General features: G+C 35.2%; 1 protein-coding gene across 2 annotated transcripts; it reads left to right on the forward strand.

The window, feature by feature from the left end:
• Positions 1-8,179: 8,179 nt before the first annotated feature.
• Positions 8,180-15,386, forward strand: LOC132617196 (uncharacterized). Of its 2 annotated transcripts, XM_060332149.1 has the most exons (6): positions 8,180-8,615; positions 10,617-10,695; positions 10,791-11,507; positions 13,405-13,656; positions 14,535-14,697; positions 15,037-15,386. In XM_060332149.1, the coding sequence occupies exons 1-5, from the start codon at positions 8,246-8,248 to the stop codon at positions 14,692-14,694; spliced, it is 1,578 nt and encodes a 525-aa protein (XP_060188132.1). In that variant the 5' UTR covers positions 8,180-8,245; the 3' UTR covers positions 14,695-14,697; positions 15,037-15,386. The 2 variants fall into 2 exon arrangements, with proteins under 2 accessions (XP_060188132.1, XP_060188131.1); XM_060332148.1 differs by lacking the exon at positions 15,037-15,386 and having other exon boundaries at positions 8,182-8,615; positions 14,535-14,974.
• The last annotated feature ends 6,996 nt before the right edge of the window (positions 15,387-22,382 follow it).

The raw sequence follows: 22,382 nt of genomic DNA on the forward strand, positions 1-22,382 counted from the left end.
CTATAAAGAATTAAAATCCCGAACCCACAAGCTTCAAATCCTGACTCCGCCTCTGCCCCACCAATCCAGATTCGCACTGTGTATGACCCATTAAAAGTGACTTAACCATCCTCTATCCCGAACTCACAAGTCCGACCATTCCAGATTCACGCTGCATAGGGTCCATTAAATGTAATTCAACCATTTAATATCTAAAACTCACTGACTCGACTAATTCAGATTGACTGACCCACGTAAGGTCAATTAAAGGGGCAGCCCTGTTACACCATCAATTAATTCTACAGAGTTATGACTTCTTTTAGGCCTCGTTTGTCCATAGATACAAAAAAAAATCACTTTTTTTTTTTAAATTTTGGAGTTGGAGTTGTGTTTGATCATAGTTTTTGAAATTGTAGTTTTTGGTGAAACGTAGAAGTAAAAAAGTGATTTTTTTTTTAAAAACAAGTTTTTTGAGTTTTTGGCCAAACACTGATTCCGGAAAAAAGTGAAAAAAAATTCCGGAAAAAAGTGAATAATTTTTATGGCCAAACGGCACCTCAATGGAACTAATTCAGGGTCAAGCCAAGAAGATGTCCAACAACTAGTGGACCAAAGGAAACATACTTAAAATAATTTCTATACAACTATATGTACAAGTAAGTATGTTTTGGTTTAACATATTCTAAGAATCAAAAAAATATTTAGGACCCAATCGACTGGAATACCTTGACTGGAAACTACTTTTTTTCATAGTAATCTCAAAGACTCAAACTAGCATAAATATTTCTAGAATCAAATCCGAACTGAGGAAAAAAACACACACACACAACTTAGCTTAGCTAAGACAGAAAACAATAGAATAGGGAAGTGAAAATTGATAGGATAAAGTTCTCACCACGGAAGAAACCAATCCCCTCCATCACTATACCAAAAAGCTTACAAATTGAAATAAATAAATAAATCTAATTAGCCTCACAAGAAATTCTTTTGCCGAAGCACGCTAGAGGCGCGTGCCACCTGCCACAATCAAGAAGACGGCGTTCCACGAGCGTATTGCTGAGTGGACTTTGCATATGTAAGATTTAGTTAATTTGTTCACAAAAACAATCACATGATTCAGTGCCTGTGCATCACAATCACATGGAAGTTGGAATTATAAGGTAACCAATCACTTTACTCAATAATTTATCTGCTTGATATCTCAAGCAATAACCAAGACCTACTTTCAATAACATAAATTTTATTATAATTATACTTGACATCCTTATAATAAATTAATAACGTCACTATTAATATTCTAATCCAAACTAAGATGATTGGCAAAATCAATTGAAATGATCTTAACAACTTCAACTTAAAATGTCTTTATTTTCCACCCCAAAACCAACCAAATCCGTCCATACAAGAAAAAATAATTAAAATATCCTTTACAGTAATTATTGAGCAGCTCTTCATTATCCAACAATTCTTTAACGAAAGCTTAAGGATTTTCAAAATATCCTTTTTCTTACCTAAACACACTCAAAAGCTTTGGGAATCGAGCCATCCATTTCCGCAAGTCATAAACATCAATACGAAGCTAACGGAATCAATAAATTTTGAATCCGGGTCTTATTTCTTCCCATGACCATCGTTTCACCATAAATAGGCAAATTTAATGCTAAAACTGATTTACTTGTCAAAATCCAACCAAACGAACTCTAAAATTAGCTCCGTCAATTACTACAGATCATAAATAATATTTCAAGTCTAACAGAATCTTTAGATAGCCAATCAGAGCATGTTTTCCCAAAATACACAATTTATTCAAATGATTGAATGCCATAATTTCCAAAGTGAACTAAATGACATCCTTTTGACTCCAAATTTTGCAAGCAAGTCAAAATAATTATTATGGGTCTTCTGAAATAGTCGACACACAAAACAAAATATTGATTCTCAAAATGACCGACCAGGCAGTTACAAATACACTGTGTTAAATACAGTCAGATACACTTGTATCCGGATGAAATACATGTCAAACTGCATTCGTATACATTCAGATACTTGTAGGGATCTAGTGGTTCAGTCAGTTGGCTATCTGAACTTTCACCTTATTGGTGAGGGTTCGAATCCCCACATTGTAATCCCTTCCCCCATTTCCCTTTCCCCTACCCCATATGTAATAAAACAAAATTATTAAAAAAAAATGTATACATTCAGATGCTTGTGTATTCAGAAATGTCTAAAGTAATTATAAATTGTGTCAATTAAAATTGAAAACACTGATATATAGATAATCCAACATACATCTGATTTTTCTTAAACAAAATACAACTAAAAGATATGATATAAAAAACAGTCACAGTCTGCAATTCAAATTCAAAATTAACAAAACACTACTAATTAACATTGATTGCTTCAACTTTGTCATAATCTATGGCTGGCCTAACTCGTCTTGGTGGCACCTCGATATTACTCATAGCATCATCATCCATCTTCCGTGCATCGTAATCCCATAAGAGTGCACCTTATCTCGTACGGAGCATCTGTGCATCAACGTGTGCTGGAATATCCTTACCAGCTCAGATGTTCAACAAATGCTGCCACTAGGGGTGTACAAAGAAAACCGACACATCGCACAAAACCGATAAATCGAATCAAACCGAGAAAACAAATCCAACTCGTGGTTTGGTTTGACTTGGTTTGGTGTTGGAAAAAAAAATCGATCATAATTGGTTTGGTTTGGTTTTAACTAAAAAAAAAGTCAAATCGGACCAAACCAACCCGACATTACATGTATATAAATTTCTAAAATATTTTATACGTAAAAGATTTACTGATAATGTAATTTATTTATATTTCTTAAGTTTTTTCATAGTTTTTACTATCTTTTAACATTTTATTTCAAGTTTGGACTTAGAATTTTGAATGTTCCAATAAGATTTATAACCCATAGATGTTAGTAACTCAAATAAAGTCAAAATCAAATCAATATTAATGCTAATAAAATTAATTCAAGCCTAAAACTAGAAATTAGAATAATGTTGGATATCTATTATTTAGTTTTGCATTATTAATTTAAATAATGAAAATACATAACTTAATTTTATTTTTTTCTTTATCATGTAATTAATACTTATTAGCCGTACTTTGTTAGCATGATTTAGTATATTTTTAGATGATGATCATTTTCATTATGCCTTATTAATTAGCAATATTTTTTTTATGCTATTTCATTATCTTTTTGTTGAATATTTTATTACAATGTCATCACTCATTTCGCATTTTTGTTATGTTCTTAAGAAACACCTAGATTATATAGTTGTATCTTATTAGGACTAAATAAATATTTGAGGTAAAATCTATATTTTGTATGAAGATTTCCGGAAAAAAAAAAACCGAAAAACCCGAGAAAACCGAAAAATCCAAAAAAACCTGAATTTTATTGGTTTGGTTTGGTTTATCGATTTAAAAACTCGACACAATTGGTTTGGTTTGGTATTTGAAAAACCTGAACCAACTTGGTCCATATACACCCCTAGCTGCCACATACACACCACAATCCCTTCAAAATATGATAGAAATATATGAATGATTCACATGTATGAAAAAAAAATGTTAAAATACAAGCAAAATACATACATGCTCCTAGGGTCTTGTTGTGGAAAATTGTGAACATAAACTACTTCAAAGTTATCATTCTGTGACATATCTATGTATGCTGGGTGTTTAAACCAATCAATGCCATGTTTGTGTGTGTAAAAGCCACTGATATGTAGGTAATGTGGCAGAAGGGTAGAAAGCATATGTATTTCAACCTTAACAACTGCATTATGGCCTACGGCTCGGTGTAAGTTGTAGATATAAAGACGCTTGTATCTAATTGAAGGATACAAAATAGTTAAATACACACATATTTAACAAACAATATTTTCATACAATTGTATCTAAAAAATCTTATCATAAAATACACAAATATATAAAATACCTATCCATGAATGAAAGTACAACCAAAATCCAATGATTTTCCTCTTTGATGTTGATAGGTATAAGCATATTGTCAACTGAATGCCATGGGACATTTGCAAGAAGCTTGTGCCCCTTCACGTAGTGACAAATGTCATCTTCTTCTTTGGCTACATTGGCTCCAATTTTCGGATTGTTATAGGCAAGATAAATTTCATCAACTTTTTGCTTGAAGAGATAGTCAACAATGGTGTATTTGTAAGTGTTCCTTCGGTCATACTTGTCTTTCTTTCACAAGTAGTAGAAAATGACGTCAATGTGCTGCAAATATTGACATACAAATAGTAAGAATAACAAAAAATACATAATCTAAACCAATAAAATACAATCTATTATATGTATATATAAGTAGGGTATATTGCATCTTGTCATTCCATAGTTGGCCATTCATTGATAACTGTTAGAATCAATTTTTGTCATCGATGATTGTGATGCCAAAATTATACGTTCCTTCATGCTAAAAAACTGTCATCTTCTTTCTGTAATGGTCTTCCTTGTTCTTGTTACAAAAAGGAGAATGCAAAATACAATCACTTAGTAGTTAAATTATACATGTATTACTTTAAGTATAATAAGATGAAAAACATACTTGTTTTCATGCCTGACCAACAGTCCCTTATGAAGCCACACACGAGATTTATCAAAAAGCTCGATATCAGGCGGCCGATAGTGGGATCTTGCTCGAATGGATTACATTTTGTAAAAAATACGCACCTGGATGATTGTCGAACTACCTGCTATATAATAAGTATATTCAAAATTAACAGTTGAATACACAATAAAAGTTAAATATATTAAAATATATTTGAATACATACCTGAAGCTGAGCCAAAATCTGTCATGAAAGGGGAGACCTGATATTTACTAGGACGTTTGGTTCGACCCACTGATGGATGCACAATGATTCGCGCTTCCGAAATTTGGCTCGAAAGCAACTCATCAGCTAAGTAAAACTGAGATAAGGGTTGCACATCCTCTCTGTGTTCGTCCGGCGTCTCTAAGACCGAATAATCGACGTGTTCCCCGCTAGTTTGTTCATGAACTGGTTCCGAAGTCATTGCTGTGCGAGGTATATCAGCTAGGACCTTTGCTATCATTACCTGAAAAAAAAAAGTCTTTCTTAAATACTTGGATATCTCACACACTATAACTTTGAAAAAAAGGCAATTAATGTACTTCAGTATTGTTCGATGGTTCATCTTGTAGTATGGCATCCAAATCCTTTTTTTTTTTCAACATCGGGCACTTTCCTGATACGTCACCAGGAAACTGAGCGACATCCTAATAATGGAATATAAATACATTAGTTATAGGTAACTGTATTTGAAAAATATAATTTTAAGTGATGTATTGTACCTCTGAGTCCTTGTGTTCTCTGAAAAGATCACCTCCTTCTTGAATCTCTTCAGTAGAAGCCTTTAATATATCTCTACTCTCATTGCCATGAGTGATTTCAATATCTGACATCTCACACTGCTTCATACCAACTCCCTTTAAAAATGTGAAATTCAACAAATTAAAAAGTCAAATACATGAATCAGTTACATAAATACACTCAAAACAAAATACACCAAAAACCATTTAACTTATAATAAAAATAAACTCAAATACACCCAATGTTAAAATTAGTTATACACCCCAATACATGAAACCAAAATTTCAAATACAACTAAATACATGAATCAGTAATACAAATCCATTCAAATACACCTAATGTTGACTCAGATATACACCCAAATACATGATACCAAAATGTTAAATACGATCAAATACATGACCTAGTAATAGAAATCCAGTCAAATACACCTAGTGTTAGATTAATTATACATGTAATTCATATGAATAAATCAGTAAATATAACAAATATACCTCTGTTGACTCTACATGACCTGTATCAGTTTGTATCCATATTGAAAACATTAGTATATGTATTCCTTTTGTTTTACCTTTTCTAAACTTTGATTCCCTTTAATAAGTTAAAAAATCTTTGCGAAGTTGTCGTCAATGACTTTGCGAAGATCCTTGAATTCGGCGAGAACCTAAAATTTCAAACAAGAAATTCAAAATAAAATAAAATTGTTATTAAACACTTATTGAGTACATAAAAAAAAAATCATAAAGTAGTAAAATCAGGCTAACATTCTTCTTAAACTCAGTAACTTCCTCCCTCAAAATTTTGATATCATCAGATTTACTGGTAGATGAGAAGTTAATAGGACCGGGGGACGGGGGGGGGGGGGGGGGGGGGGGGGGATTTGGACATGATTGTTCCTTCTCCTTTGTCGAAACAAACTAATTGGTTGCCAAAACAGGACACTTGGTCAATCGTCCACCTCTAGAAAGATTTCCAGAACGTGGAATTGGAGATGTTGTCTTCTTCACTGGCGATGGTACCGTTCGCATCTGTCTCGGCTTTTTGTGAGGTGAAGATTGTGATATACCTTGTTGTTGAGGATGTTTACCGGCAGCCAAATAGGGTGGTGTAGAACTAAAGTCAGCATATTCATCTTCTACCTGTTGTTTGGCAGGAGTAGATTGAGGGGAATAAGAACAGTTAGATGCAATCCAAGAGTCTCAACCTCGTTGATGGTTGGCACAATATTCTCATAAGTAAGACAGTCCTACAAAAGCAACATTTATAAATATGTCAGATAGTATACACAAATATAATGGAGAAATTCATGGTGTATTTGTGAATAGAATAGTACTTGTATTTGTGTATTTGACTTATGAGAGAAAATTACCTATGAGTTGTCACTCTTAAACATGCCACTCATGAATTGTTTAAAAGGTGGTTGATTTTCGATGGTTCTCCAGTTGTGAATTCTGGGAATCCAGGTTCCATTTTTTACTACCAAATTTGGGTAAACATGGAGTAACACTAATATAGCCATACTTGCATAGCAAGCGGAAAACCACGAATACAGTAAACCTTTTTCACCAATTCATCTTCTAGTGAAGACTTTTGATCAATTCATCAAAAGCTTTGTTACCCCATGTATAGTCTTTGTACCGTCTACTCTCTACCAAAGTCAAAATGAAGCCTTGGCACGCTCTTCTCACCGAAAAATATGTATGAATGAATGAAATAGAGCAACGCGATCTTTACTGCATCTTCATCTGCATCATCATCGTCTCCCCAATTCTTATCCTTGATGCATTCAACAACAACCTTTTTCACAACTTTCTTAGAACCCCCAAAATATGTATCCAAAAGTCTGCTTTTTTGACTTCTTATTGACATTAAAACAATTTCTTTACCGTAGCACTTTAACCCAGACATTATTGCAAAATCCCGAAGAGTAAATGTCAATTCGAAACCATTTATGTCAAAAACAAAAGCACCAGGAGTACTTTTCTTCAACTCTCTAACCATAAAACACCTGAAAATCTGTCATTGAATTTCACAGTGTTGCATCTGGAGGAATTTTTCAAATATGGTTTTGGAAAATAGTTCATACTGTCATTCGATATGTGTGTCCTTTAATTCATTAAATATTTCATGGTTTATATATGAAGCGTAGCATGTTGCATGACTAGGAGGATATTCAACAAAGAATTTATCATCCTGAATACAATGCAACAAAAAATCAGCCAGACAAAACACATATATGTATATAAATATTAGTAAAAAAACACCCAAAAATTAAACTAACAAATACTGGGAATCAAAAGGCCAATTACTTTGGCAAACATACAATCATCAATGCAGTAGAAACAGAGGTCAAAATTTGGTATTGTTTGGTAAGCTGAACAAGCATGAATAGTCCTATAATAAAAAAAATTGATACTGTTTTATCCCCTGTTTGATTACTAATCATAGGATAAGTTATACCAGGATTAGAAATAGTACTGGGGCTAGTTATACTTGTCAGATGGTGGAATATTAGTACTGAAATTAGTTATCTATGGATAAAATAATGAAAATGACAAAAATATCCTTGAGGTCCCTCAAACTCCTTTCTACTTAATAAGGTGGAGAATATTTTTATAAACAAACAACTTCTTCTTAAAAATTAAGCGATGAATATCATTTTTAGTACAACAAACCAAACAGTGAATAAGAAATAATACCAAGACAACTAGTCCGAGCAAACGAAACGACCCCTTATGGTGGCATTATTCCGCAATTTCTTGGGCTTGCTATGCTATTTATCCACTGGGCTTAAACAAAATCCATGCAAGCCCGGCCCAAATAATCTTAACAAAAATTCAATTTTCCCCAAATCAAACCAATCATTAAATTTCAATTTCAAAAATGTCTTCAAAAAACCCTAGCAAATGGGGATTTACATGGGAAGCTCAATCTCACATTTCAACACTCCGATTAATACTTTTCAATCCCAAATTCAAACCTTCAATTCAATGCACAAATATAAAAGTCAACTTAATTATAGAGCAATCTTTGCTAACTGTCAATTTTAATGAGACTTCGGTTCGGGTCCCGGTTCCTCGGGTTTTAATTGACCCGGAAGAACCGGTTCATTTTAGAGCATTTGATGATCATATTGAAGTTAAACTTTCACTTCTTCTTCCTGTTAATCATCCGTTAGTTGCGGGTTTGGATTTATCCGACCCGGATGATAAACCCGGTTCAGATACATGCTTTCCCTTCTCAGTGAATAATGGTCAGTCATTTTATAGCATTTTTGGTCCTTCAGTTATCGTAAATTCTAATTTTAGTCCTTCTAATATTTGACTAAACACATTTAACCTTTTGAGATGTGCACTTTTGATCCCTTTGCTTATGAATATTCACTTAAGCATGTGTTATGTAAAAAATTATATTATTATTCCATATTTGGTTTCCTTTCTCGGTTAATTATGGGCAGTTATTTTTTTATTTTATTTTTAGTTTAATGTCGGTTTTTTCTTGAATGAATTTTGTAGCATATTTAAAAGTAAAAAATATATATATGATTATGATATTTTATACTCCCTCTGTCCCAATATATGTAATACGATTCGATTTCGAGAGTCAAAAAGAAAATCTTTGACTGCAATTTATTTGTATGCCCTTTAAATATTTTAAACTTTTAATTATTGTGACTTATAGTACTTTTTATGTAGCTGCCACCAAAATAATAGCTGACAAATGTATATAAAAACTAATATAAAAAAATGTGCACTATTTGTTTAAAGTAGTGTATATTTGGGTAGCGAATGTAATTAATTTTTACCAACTGGTCAAATGTGTAACTTGCCTTTTTATATATGTGAATTTTGATGTTTAGCAGTTCTTGGTGGATAAATTGGGACACAGCTAAAAATTGACCTTTTTTCCTTGACGAAAATTTTACCATATTTAAAAGTCAGAACAACATATGATTATGATATTCTATAATCTTTATAGATTAATATAATTTTTTTATGTTGCCCCAAGGGTGTGGTAGTTTGGTGGTTAGTCATTTTTTTTTTTTTTTTTGTTTAATTTAATTTGGTTTTATATTTGTGAACTTGGATGTTTATTGGTGGTTGGTTGATACATTGGGATGCAGCCATAGGCAGACTCTTTTTTCTTAGAAGAAAATTATACCATATTTAAAAGTAAAGATTTTTTTTTTTTTTTTAAAATGTGGTGCTTATTGGTGCCAGTTTAAAAAAAAAAAATAGTAAAAAAATAGTTACCAGTTTCCAAAAAAAAGAACCAAAAAAAATAAAAATGATTGTGATATTTTGTACTCTTTATAGATTAATAGTATAATATTTTTAATTTATGTTTTATATTTGCGAATTTGGATGTTTATTGGTGCTTGGTTGATACAAGGGGATGGGGCTAAAGGCAGACTCGTTTTTCTTAAATGAAAATTCCACCATATTTGAAAGTAAAATAAAAATAAAAATATGATTATGATATTTTATACTCTCCATAGATAATTATTTAAATATTTTAATGTATTCCAAGCATACTCAGGTACAATAACAACTTATAAGCTTTTAGGTTCTTATGACTGAACTCATTATACATTTGAAATTATGGGTTCGAAATCTATTATTTATTAAATTTTTTGTTAATTTTCACATATATTTCTGTAATCCGCGTAAAAAATGCAGGGTTAATATGAACCTGTTACTTATATCGTCCATCTGCCAGTTGGATTAAGTAGTTCATAACATTTTTAATTATAAATCTTGTCAAGAATTCACTTTTGAATGTTTTCCAGGTATTTCAATAGTTAGCAAGATAAAATTGTCAAGAATTTGATCAACATAATGTGTTACTCTGTTGAATCAGTAGCAAATCCAGCTTCAAAATTCTAAAACATGTGCTAACCACTTGTGAAAAAAAAAATGTTGAGGACTCAATTAACTTGAGATACCCAGACAAAAAAGAAGGGTATAGACAGTGATATTACAATAGTTTTATTATGGTTTATTCAATTACAATAGCTTTATCATGGTTTATGTCAAACCTGTAGTATTTTTATGTATATCGTCATTGAGAGACTGCTGAAGTGTAATGCAAAAACTGCCATATCAATTTGCTCCAATTTTATGTTTTAGGCATATAAATATGATCACTGCTTAACGTACTCTGTGAATCTACCACTATTTGCATTCTGGTACTTATTGAGTTTCTTTTTCATTTATTTGATTTCCCTCTTAATAATTTCGCTTTGTTGGATTAGAAATAAAGAAATTATCTGCTATGGAGGAAGTTCATTTTTACTGCAGAAGTTGCTCGACTAAGTTAACCAAGGGTATCAGGTAGGGCTCTTCTTTTTTTCAGTTAGACAGACAATGCTCATTAGTTATTTCACTTGAATGCCATGGCATGTTTCTAAATATTTATTTTTTATCAGATTATTTAATGAGATGCCATCAGTCGACTGGCAAGATGTTGCAGATAATTGGTTTGGGACATGTTGTTGCTCGTTTGGTGGTATTAGTGAAAAGCTGGTCAGGCAATTTGCAAAGTCATATTCATGTACAACTGGTGTTTGCCTTATAACTGGTGCATCTGTTATTATATGCAAAGAGGACCTCATCGGATGTGAATTTCCTGAGCCGAAAGGGGACCAAACTTATGATTCTGAGGTGAACTCAGCCGAGATGGCAGAAAATATTGGGGTGAAACCAAGCAATGGAGTTGTTGAAAAGGTGATATATGGTGATAGCTCAACATGCATACCTTTAACGTTAAAGGATGAAGACAAAATGAAGTCATTGGCGGGAGTTTCTTCCGAGGCAAACGGTCACCTTAGTAACCACAGTAATGGCTGTTGTACTAATAATCATAGTGAAAGATTTTCAAAGGAGAAAGAACATGAAATGAATAATGAACTCTTAGATAAGCAGAAAATATTTCTTAAAGGCTGCCTTGGGGATGCTTTTATGTTGAGACATTCTAATCTTTCCAAAGATGTCAAGTGGATTGAATTTCCCTGTCCTAAATGTTCATCTCTTATTGGATCATATCCTTCCTCCACTGATAATGCACCATTGGATGATGGAGTTCGGCTATACAAATATAAGATATCTACCTGTTTGCCTGTCCAGGGATTGAATGATACATTTAGGTAAACCATCTATCATTTTCCTGCTATATTTAATTTATCTTGTAGGGCATTCTCTTATATCTTTCTTCTTAAACTCAAACTTCCTTCCAACTTGTAGTTCCTGAAACCATATGGAGCCTGTAATTAGGAAATTTAGTTATATAGATGTGTCCTTTATGTTATACGTTTCTTGACATTTTTTCCTATTAACGTCTCATGCTTAACATCTCAGGGAGTTTATGTCTTTCTTTCTTTCTTTCTTTGGAAAGCTGAAAATTAGATGGGAACAGTAACTTTTTCAATGGCGCAGTAAATGCTAAATAGTTTTCTAGTGCAATAAATTAGATGTTGGCCTGTCCGAGAGTTGAACAAGTCATTCCCTGATAGAGAGAAGTGCTTAGGATAGAGTCTATTTCCTCTATCTTTCATTTATTTCCACTACTGATGTGCTATGCATAAGGAAGATACCTACCAAAGTAAAAGATGAGCTATAGAGAGGTCATGGGGCCAGCAATGTTATGCAGGATTAAATATTGGGCCTTTAAAGCCCAAAATATCCTCAAGAATAGAAATGTTGATGTTATAGGTAAATGCATGTAGTTTACAAGATAAAAACTGATCACAATCAACGTAGGTGCAAGTAGCACATAAAAGATTGAGATTGTTTGGCCATCTTCTGCATAGACCTCCAAGTAGGGGTGGGCGTTCGGTTGTACGGTTCGGTTTTTTCAAAGTTCGGTTCGGTATTTCGGTTTCGGTTTTTTTTAAGTGGAAACCGAACACCGCACCGAATTAGTTCGGTTCGGTTCGGTTTCGGTTTTCTAATTCGGTTTTTTGGCATTGGTTAAGCAATAGTCACCCGTTACCAAATGATTCATGATCAACATATCAAGAATGTCTTTAGTACCAGCACTAGCTAGCAACAGCAGCAGCAGGCAGCAGCAGCCAGCACCAGCCACCAGCAGCAGCAGCCAGCAACTGCCGCAGCTGAAACTTGGAGGAAGAAATTGATAGACAAGGAAGTTCTTTCTCTCAGACAAATCAGAATCTTAAATTTCAGACAGTATTATTCATCTCAGTGCCTTGGGATACTTTTAAATTGATATTGATATATATTATATATTGATATAAAAAAATATTATATTAAATATTCGGTTAAACCGAAATTCCGAAACCGAACACCGAACCGAACACCGAACCGAACACCGAATTTGCTATTTAAAAAAATCGGAACCGAACCGAAACACCGAAAACCGAAAAACCGAATTCATTCGGTTCGGTTTTTCGGTTTTCGGTATTTATGCCCACCCCTACCTCCAAGTGCACCACTCTGGAGGTGTGACACTTGATTATTAAGGTGCTAAAGGGGACCAGTCAGACCCGCAAGGGTGGCTCAGTTGGTTGAGCATGGGGCTTTCATAATGGAGGTCTCAGGTTCGAAACCCCCTGCCTACAACAGCAGAGGCTTTGCCTTCTGGGTCGAGCTCGTCGCACGGGGCTTGCCTAGTGCGGATTATATCTCCTGTGTGGTTTGTGAGCTATTGCATAGGAGCTGGATTTATCTTGTGCGCACCCGAAGGGTAGCCGCTGTGGGTTCCCATGTCATCTAAAAAAAAAAAAAAATTGGGGGGGGGGGGGGGCAGTCAGATTTATGATTACACGGGTGGATACAATTTCGGAGAAGCAATGCGGACTTAACTATAGACAGAATACAATTGAGGCAAATTATCCATATTGGTGATACAATTAGTTGGGATCAAGACTTAGTTGTTTCATATTATGTCTGATGTATATCATGAGTTTTTGTTTAGTTAGAGACTTTACATTGGTGTTTTGGAACTAATTTGAAATTGAGAGACAATTGATTATTGATTGATTTTGATTTGTGATGTCTTCATAACCCTACTCTGGGGGACAGGGAATATACTTTGGAAAGGATGTTTTCACGTCAATTGCTTGAAGCTGCACAAGATGAAGTATCATTTCGGACTGTTGTCAGAGATATACACACCAAAAGTGCACTTTCACAAATTGTTCTCCTAAACCCAAACGCATGGTGCTATAGTGGATGTTGCAGGCATGACATGGAACCAGTGGCCAAGATTAATATGTACCCCATTGTCAAGTTATTGTTCTCTGCAACCATCAAGGGCATGGAACTTGAACACAGGTGATTGCTTTCTCTACTCTAGCTGGCCCTTTTCTTCTTTCTTTTGATGTCGTCTGTATGCATTTATTGGTATCTTCCCTCTATCTCTGCCTTTATGTTGGGTGGGGGAACAAAAGAGGAAGCTGGGGGGGGGGGGGGGGGGAGGAGTTAGGTGTTCAAACTTTTGGAGGACCTTACAAGATTCATATTGTCATGTGTGTCAATAGGAAAGTTGGCATGAAATACTAAGTAGGCGTTTGGCCACAGATTCCAAATATCTCAGTTTATTTGGAATTTATGTAGATGGAGTTGTGTTTGGTTATACTTTTTGTAAAGGAGATAATAGAGCACTTTATATGGAACTTATGACAATGGAGTTGTAAAACAGGTTTGGAACACTTTTCCAAATTTGGAATCCAACTCCAAGTTGAATTTGGAAATTTTTTAACCATACACTGGTTTTGAAATAAAGTGAAAAGTTATTTAGGGAAAATGTGAATAATTCTCATGGCCAAACGGGTTAAGACATACTGTTCTCGGACTCTTTAGAGATCAGAGGGTGTTGCGACTGATTTGAAAAGAAATCGTTTTTGAACACTCTCCAAGATGTTGCCCTGTTACACATAAAAGCCCAAGTGGGGCCTTAAGAAGCCGGGCTCTGCATTTTACATTAGAAATCCAACTAAAGGTTATGAAGATAAATCTTGTAGGACTTGCTGAGAATAAGACAATCATCCATAAGACTTGTTATTACTTTATCTGTTTCAACATTATCAGATGCCACATGTTCCTGTGGCCACTCTCTTCTTTTCTCTCAATTCATGCGCTTCTTACCAATTACTCCTTTTCCTATCCATTTTAAAAGTTCCTTGGCTGAGATTAAACTTTATGTTTTGCAGGAAAGTAGAAGAATGGGTGACCAAAAATCAAGCAGATGAAGTGTACATGTTGCCATCTCAAGTGACGGAACTAATTACAAATTTGGAGATGGTAAATAATATGTTGCCACCATCACATATGCTGTTGCAGGGTTTCTATATGTCATCCTTGAAGAGATAAAGGGTAAGGCGTGGCAATCTCACTCAAATGATCCTTGTGTTCATTTACTCGAAATTATCTAGAAGGAGCAACACTCTTCGTATGTACAGTTCTAATGTGGTTACAAGCATTGGCTTAAAATGCTGATATCACTAGTTGAGCATGTTAACATCTTAGCCTTACAAGTTAGCTGTAATTTTTGACAATCACACCAAATTTTACCAATTTGTGTATTGTGGTTAAAGAATTAATAGAAACCTTTTGGTTTATATGAAGTAATAATTTGCATTTTTTAAAACTATATATTTCACGCTGTTTAGACATATTTCATGATAACTTTGTATGTTTTTGTTTTGTTGGAAGCCGTATACTGAAATGCTTAGCTAAGGACAAGAGGTCTATCTTTCTTTCATGGTTCGATGTCTTCTCATAAATTTCCCAAATCAGCTTCCACAGAAGAGTTAGGATAAGGTGACATTGTTTGAGTTTAAAGCTAGTTCGTTCGTTGATATATGGTGGAGAAATAGGCAAATAGCCTATTAGTCACCAGCTCAAAAGTAATCAGCATTTAGCCACTTTGCTCTTAAACTAAACATGAAGTACCTACTTTTCTTCTTCCGCTTCGTTTCTCTGCGTACGTGTATATACACAATGCTGCCACTTCTTCTTTGACTATGTAGAAATATACTTCCTGCTGAAATTGTAACATAAGTTCAATTCCAATGATGCTGAATGTAATGATTAAATTATAATGGTAGAAGTAGCTTATGTCAAATTAAAGAGTTAGCACCATTCTAATTACAATGAGAACTATATGCTCTGATTACTCTTGATTCTCTCAAGAGGTGATGTAGATCGAATTTGAACAGTTTGGAAGCAAATACACAGAAGCAAGTACTTCTCACTCATCTAGCTTGTGGATGTTTGATTCCAAGAATTTTTCGTGGAGTTTTGAATGGTCATAGTTCAAACCCCATGAAAGAAGTACTTGATTTTAAATTGTTGTAGTTCAAAACTTCGTGAATAATTCTTGGAATTCGAATTCTAGCAAATTTTCACATTTAGATTGTGAAAGTTTGAACTCCATAAGTCGTTCATGGAGTTTGCAACTCCAGCCGATTTTCACACTTCAATTTTGAAAATTTTAACTCCATGAATCTATACTGGAGTTTGAACTCCATGAATCATTTCGTTCGTGGAGTTTGAAACTGATTTCGACGAGCTACATCAATCATTGGTTGACAGTTGACACCATATGCATCAGAAATATTTTTATTATGCAACTACTTTCAAACTTCTAAAAGTTGCAAACAGAAACTCCAGTAACCCCATTAAGTGCTAATGGCATCTTCAACACAAAAGGAAAGTCATGAAACCAACAGTTTGGAAAGACACAATTCAATTCTTCAATTCGAGTACTGGAGGGATGGTTGATCTCTTCACTCTTGAGATATAGTCGAAGCCTTTCTTTCAAGGAAATTAAACCATCTCTTGGGACCTGAGAGTTTCTTGCAGCAGAAAGCTATATAAGGTTAACATAATTGAGATGTGAATATATATATTTAACTATGGTTAAGTCTTAACAATACCTGTAATGACACATGTCATGAATTCATTTAATTTGTGTCATGAATTCGTTTGAAGGGGAGCCTTGGCGTAACTGATAAAGTTGCTGCCATGGGTTCGAGCCGTGGAAACAGCCTCTTGCAGAAATGCAAGGTAAGACTGCGTACAATAGACCTTTGTGGTCCGGCCCTTCCCCGGACCGCGTGCATAGCGAGATTTTAGTGCACCGGCTTGCCCTTTCAAACGCTGCTAGTAGTGTTTTTTTCAGTTGTGTAGCAATGGCGACAGCTTGCTATTATTTGATTCTTTCAGCAAAGTTTTTGTTCCAGAAATAAGGCACCGCCTTTTTTTCACGAAGTCAAATATATCTGCCGCAGATTTTATTCTGTCTTTTTTATGAGAGGCCAACGCCGAAAGTTATGGTTTTTGGAAGTGGGAATATCACAAGCATTTGCTATCATTAAGCTCCAAAGGTTGGCCCAAAAATTAGTAAGCTATGTATCACAAGAACAAGAATGAGCAAGTTATGTTTTTTTCATTTGGAATTTGATTATTCCGAGGGAAACCTTCACTTTAAGCACCGAAAGAAAACAAAGTAAAATATAGGGTGTGTTTGGTATGAAAAGAAATTATAGATGGGAGAATAAATAAAGACTAAGTGGAAAACAAAACTACAATTTACTTAGATTTATTGAATTCATAATGGATTCAATCAAGTTAAGTGAGATAAGCAAACTTGATTTCTTTCTTCGTTTTAGTAGAGTTCCCTAAACGACATTCCCGTAGCAATTGGGGTTATGGATTTTCAGTTTATGGAGGTAGTATGGGATCTGTAATCGGAGAGAAAATCACCCGCTTGATTGAACACGTTGCGAATCTTCTTGGAAAATAAGTGTTTTATTTATTTATTTATTGTTTAAGACGGCAATGATGCCCCAAGAATGGAGGTCGAGTATAATGATCCCTCTATACAAGAACAAGGGCGATATCCAGAGTTGCAACAACTATAGAGGTATCAAGCTGCTAAGCCATACTATGAAAGTGTGGAAAGGGTGGTGGAGATGAGGGTGAGGAGAGGAGTACCTATTTCAGAGAACCAGTTTGGATTCATGTCGGGACGCTCAACTTCAAAAGCCAGCCATCTTGTAACGAGACTGGTGGAGCAGTATAGGGAGAGGAAGAGGGACTTAGACATGATATTCATCGACCTAGAAAAGGCTTACGACAAAGTTCTAAGGGAGATCCTATGGAGATGCTTGGAGCCTAAAGGTGTACCTGTGGCGTACATTAGGGTGATCAAGGACATGTATGAGGGAGCCAAGACCAGGGTAAGGACAGTAGGAGGAGACTTAGAGCACTTCCCAGTTGTGATAGGGTTACATCAAGGATCAACTCTTAGTCCGTTTTTATTTGCCTTGGTGATGGATGGATTGATGCGACAATTCAAGGTGAGGTGCCATGGTGTATGCTTTTCGCAGATGGCATAGTCTTGATCGACGAGACTCGTAGCTGAGTTAACGCTAAGCTGGAGGGTTGGAGACAGACTCTGGAGTCTAAAGGGTTCAAGCTGAGTAGGACCAAGATAGAATACTTGGAGTGCAAGTTCAGTGGAGCACCTCAGGAGGCTGGCGTGGAAGTAAGGCTTGGTACCCAGGTCATCCAGAAGAAAAGTAGTTTCAAGTATCTTGGGTCTATTATACAAGGCAGCGAGGAGATTGACGATGATGTCACACATTGTATTGGGGCAGGGTGGATGAAATGGAGGCTCGCTTCCGGAGTGCTATGTGATAAGAAGGTGCCACCACAACTTAAGGGCAAGTTCTACAAAGTGGTGGTTAGACCAACTATGTTATATGGTGCGGAGTGTTAGCCAGTTAAGATCTCTCACGTTCAAAAAATGAAAGTTGCCGAGATGAGAATGTTGAGATGGATGTGTGGTCACACCAGGAGTGATAGGATTAGGAATGAGGCTATTCGGGACAAGGTGGGAGTGGCCTCGGTGGGAGACAATATGCGGGAAGCGAGACTGAGATGGTTTGGGCATGTGAAGAGGAGAGACACAGATACCCCAGTGCGGAGGTGTGAGAGGATGGCCATGGATGGTTTCAGAAGAGGTAGGGGCAGGCCGAAGAAGTATTGGGAAGAGGTGATTAGACAGGACATGGCGCAGTTACAGCTTACCGAGGACATGACCTTAGATAAGAAGGTATGGAGGATTCAGATTAAGGTAGAAGGCTAGTAGATAGTATCTATCCTTTCATATTAGTAGTCGCATTATCGCGATATAAGTTCTTGTGCTTTGATTTCTGCTACTATCTGTTATTTCCTGTACTTTGATTATCTTATTTTATCTGTGATAGCTACTGCCCTTTGCAAACTGCTTCATCATGGCTTAGTCGCTTTCGTTATTTTCATTTTCATATCGCTTTGAATTTCTTGGTCTTATCAGACCTATTTTTATGCTTTCTATTGAGCCGAGGGTCTGTCGGAAACAGCCGTCCTACCTTGGTAGGAGTAAGGTCTGCGTACACTCTACCCTCCCAGACCCCACGTTGTGGGATTTCATTGGGTTGTTGTTGTTGTTGTTGTTAGTATTTGGTAAGTACGTAGAGAATATTATCAAAGAACGTTTATATATAATCTAGACGAACGTTATGGGTTGGGGTGGGGGCAAGGGTGAGGACAGATTCAGGATTTGAATTCTACGGGTTCAATCTTTAATATTCTTTGAATTTTTTTTGGATTAAGATCTACTATTTGTTATACTTTTAATAACTTTTTACACATAAATTTATGTCCTGTGTCGAGAGTACTGGGTTTAGATGAACTCGGTTTATGAGCGCTGCATCTGCCACTAGGGGTGGAGTGAGGTGCAGTGGCGAAGCCAGGATCTCCGCCGAGGGGGTTTAAAATATAAAAAAGTAAACATACGAAGAAGCCTAAGGGGGTTCAACATCTACTATATATACACAAAAAATAATTTTAATCTTGTAAAAACAGTATTTTTTTCCGCCGAGGGGGTTCGAACCCTCTCGGCTCTATGTGGCTCCGCCACTGGTGAGGTGTTGTAGTGGAAAGGAGATAACTACCATGATATGTCACTTTTGAAATTTGTTTTTCCTATTCGTATCAATGAAGTGATTTCTTGATTTTAAGAAGCTTTATTTTCATAGAGAAAATATTTTCCAAAATATTTTGACCAACCAAATATGGAACAATTAAAACACAAACACACCAATAAAAATGATAATAAACGCAACTTAAATCCTGCTAAAAACTAGTACGATCAGGGAAGGATGGTTATTGATGCCAATTTGAAGATTGAGAATGCATGCCGTCTTTGATTTGTTCTTGGTCGAATTCCTCTAAGAAAGGTTGCACTACTCGGTTGAATTAATAGTAAAAATTCCCATATCTTTCACTCATTGAACGATGTGTGCCCTCTCCTCTTTTGAATATTGTTAATTGCAACCGCATGTAAATACTTATTCTCCTATAAACGAGATATGACACGTAGGGACTACATGTCTTTTGACGACAAGTTCATCTTAACCTATAACTTTCGATAAGAAGCATAGTATATATGTATTGGATATATGACAGTTACCGGTCTAATTTTCTTAAGGAAGTATCAGAGAATTTTTACTGTTTCTTTTTGGCCTTTGACTCCATGGAAATATTATAGTAAAAAAGGATCGACATATTATAGAGTTGTTCTGGTCCACGTTGAAATTCTGTCTCCTTGAAGTATCATAAAACACAAAAGGCTGTGCTTCATGTTCTCAAGATACTAGGAACATATTCCCTTTCTAGCAATAATAGCATAATGTCAATACATGCATGCATGCAGGCGATCAAGAGATATAATTAAATTATTATTTTTTTAACATGAGGAAAAATGAGAGTTAAAAGTAGAATAAAAAAATCAGACTTGTACTCTCCCTTGGGCTATAAATAGTAGCTTGGAAATAGAGCTCCATAGCTCATTAAATTGAGCAAATAGCATGAAGAAATGAGAAGAGAGGTCTTACATGAAGATTAAGAGCCCCTTTGATAGCCAAGGATGACTTGCCTGCTTCATTCTTGAGGCTAATTGCATTGTCATATATATGCCAATCAGCATTCTTGTTTGATCACCAGGCAGTCTCCTTGGCTACTCTAATTGGTTCCTCTCTTTCATGCTAGACTCTTCTCTTCTTTTTAGCTGCTATATAAGTAGGGGTGGATTCAAGATTCAAGTTTTGATTGGTTTAATTTTTATATGTTTTGTTATTGTATTTGTACCCATTACTTTTTTAAATTATGTGTTTGATTTTCTACATATATATCTAATCTTTGTGCAAAAAAATTATTGAGTTATAAACTCATGCCTTCTTAATTAGATCTGCCACTTGTTAGAAGTGGTGCTTTATTTTTATTTCCTATGTGATACGATGGACGGGGGGTCGCCAGAGAAAATGCAATAAGATAAAGGAGTTTGTTCCGCTACATAAGATTTTTGAATCAACCACGACTATCATCTGTTGTGTGTAGGTGGTGGGGGGTTGCAAATTCAAGATTTTAAATTGATAGGGGGCATAATATCTTCACTACACGATTATTCATTCGTGACCATAGGTATCTTGAACTTTATTCACTATTAAAGTTTAGTCACAAAATTTCTCATAAAATGCAAACGATGAAGATGTATTAAATTTTTTGCGTTGGTTATGATCATGTCAGCGCTTAGTCACTCAATAAGTTGTGTTAGAAAATGTAACTTGAATGTGTAAAATAATTTGACGACTCAAGTTTTAAACGAAAGACAACTAAATAATAATTAAATGAAAAATAAATAATTTAATCTACAACAAGAACGACTTGTATAATGTACTTACTTTTTCTGTTTGATCTTTTTTCTACTAACACAACTAAAAAATCTCTATTTTCCCACTGATTTTTCACTGAAAAATGTTTAGTGGCAATTCGGTGGGAAAAATCTAAATAGTAGTGTTTTCACTCAGAAAATTTAGAAAATTTCCCAGCAATTCAATGGGAACCTGTTTCCTACCATGGGTTTTCCCAGTGAGCTGGTTCAGTGAGAATGAGGTGGAAAAATCATATTTTGTAGCACAAATTTCCTATCGAATGTCGGTGGGAAAAACCTTTATTTCTAGTAGTGTAAGTTATCATGATGAATGCTAAATGTGGTGTTGAATCTTAACTGCAAAATTCTCTTATATTGCAAAAATATTTCTACCTAAGGAAAAAAAAAGAATAGGTTAGCACATTATGAAACATGTTGACTTATGAAAATAAATAATATATTTACTCGTATAAATAGTTTAAACTTTTAGATAAGACGGTTCGCATAATTCAATACATAAGGGCACAGAGTATTCAAGCTCTTTTCTCATTGTATGCAGGGAAACTCTAATGTTATCAAGTGAACAAAGCTTCAGAAGGCCAGCTTTATCAACCATATTCCATTATTCCACTCCGTTGAAGTTTTAATTGGTCTTCTGTTGGAGTCCCACTTCGGTGGATTTAAAGGGTCCTAGGTCTCCTTATATGGTCTTGCGCAATACTCCCCTCGTGAGCTAACTTTTGGAGTTGAGCTAGACCCAAAATCCATTCTTTACATGGTATAAGAGCCAGGCACACCCAATTCATTGTTTTCTATGTTGGCCCCCCGTCTTATATTATCCACGCTCCAGGTGTCCAATCCCGAGCGTGCGTGGGAGGGTATTCAGGGTCCCACATCGGTGGGTTTAAGGGTCCTTGGTCTCCTTATTTATTAGACCAAGATCCATTTCACATCTTCAGACTTTTATTACAAAATTATCATATCATTGCAATATCTCAAGGTCCAATAAGATTCAATTTTGTATTGAATGAAGTTGTTACTAATCTGTTCCTCATAGCAGCTATATTGGACATCCATTTTGGTATGATAGGAAGGTGTTGTATGATTATATTTGGAAAATACATAAAGTTGCCTAAAGTACTATTTTTTTTTTTTTTTTTTTTTTGAAAAAAATACTTAAATTTTCCGAGGATCCTAGTACTTTCTTGAATAACTTTGAATTGGTATTACCCATTTCTCTCTCGGCCAACTCCAGAATGAGTTCTAAACTTTGAAACAGATTAATTGAAACCGAGAA

Source organism: Lycium barbarum, chromosome 11 (assembly GCF_019175385.1).
Source record: "Lycium barbarum isolate Lr01 chromosome 11, ASM1917538v2, whole genome shotgun sequence".
NCBI classification, from domain to species: domain Eukaryota; kingdom Viridiplantae; phylum Streptophyta; class Magnoliopsida; order Solanales; family Solanaceae; genus Lycium; species Lycium barbarum.

Coding starts and splice junctions, on each gene's coding strand:
- LOC132617196 (XM_060332149.1), top strand. CDS start 8,246: ATGTCTTCAAAAAACCCTAGCAAATGGGGATTTACATGGGAAGCTCAA. Junction 10,696..10,790: donor AAGTTAACCAAGGGTATCAG/GTAGGGCTCTTC, acceptor ATTTTTTATCAG/ATTATTTAATGAGATGCCAT. Junction 11,508..13,404: donor GGATTGAATGATACATTTAG/GTAAACCATCTA, acceptor TCTGGGGGACAG/GGAATATACTTTGGAAAGGA.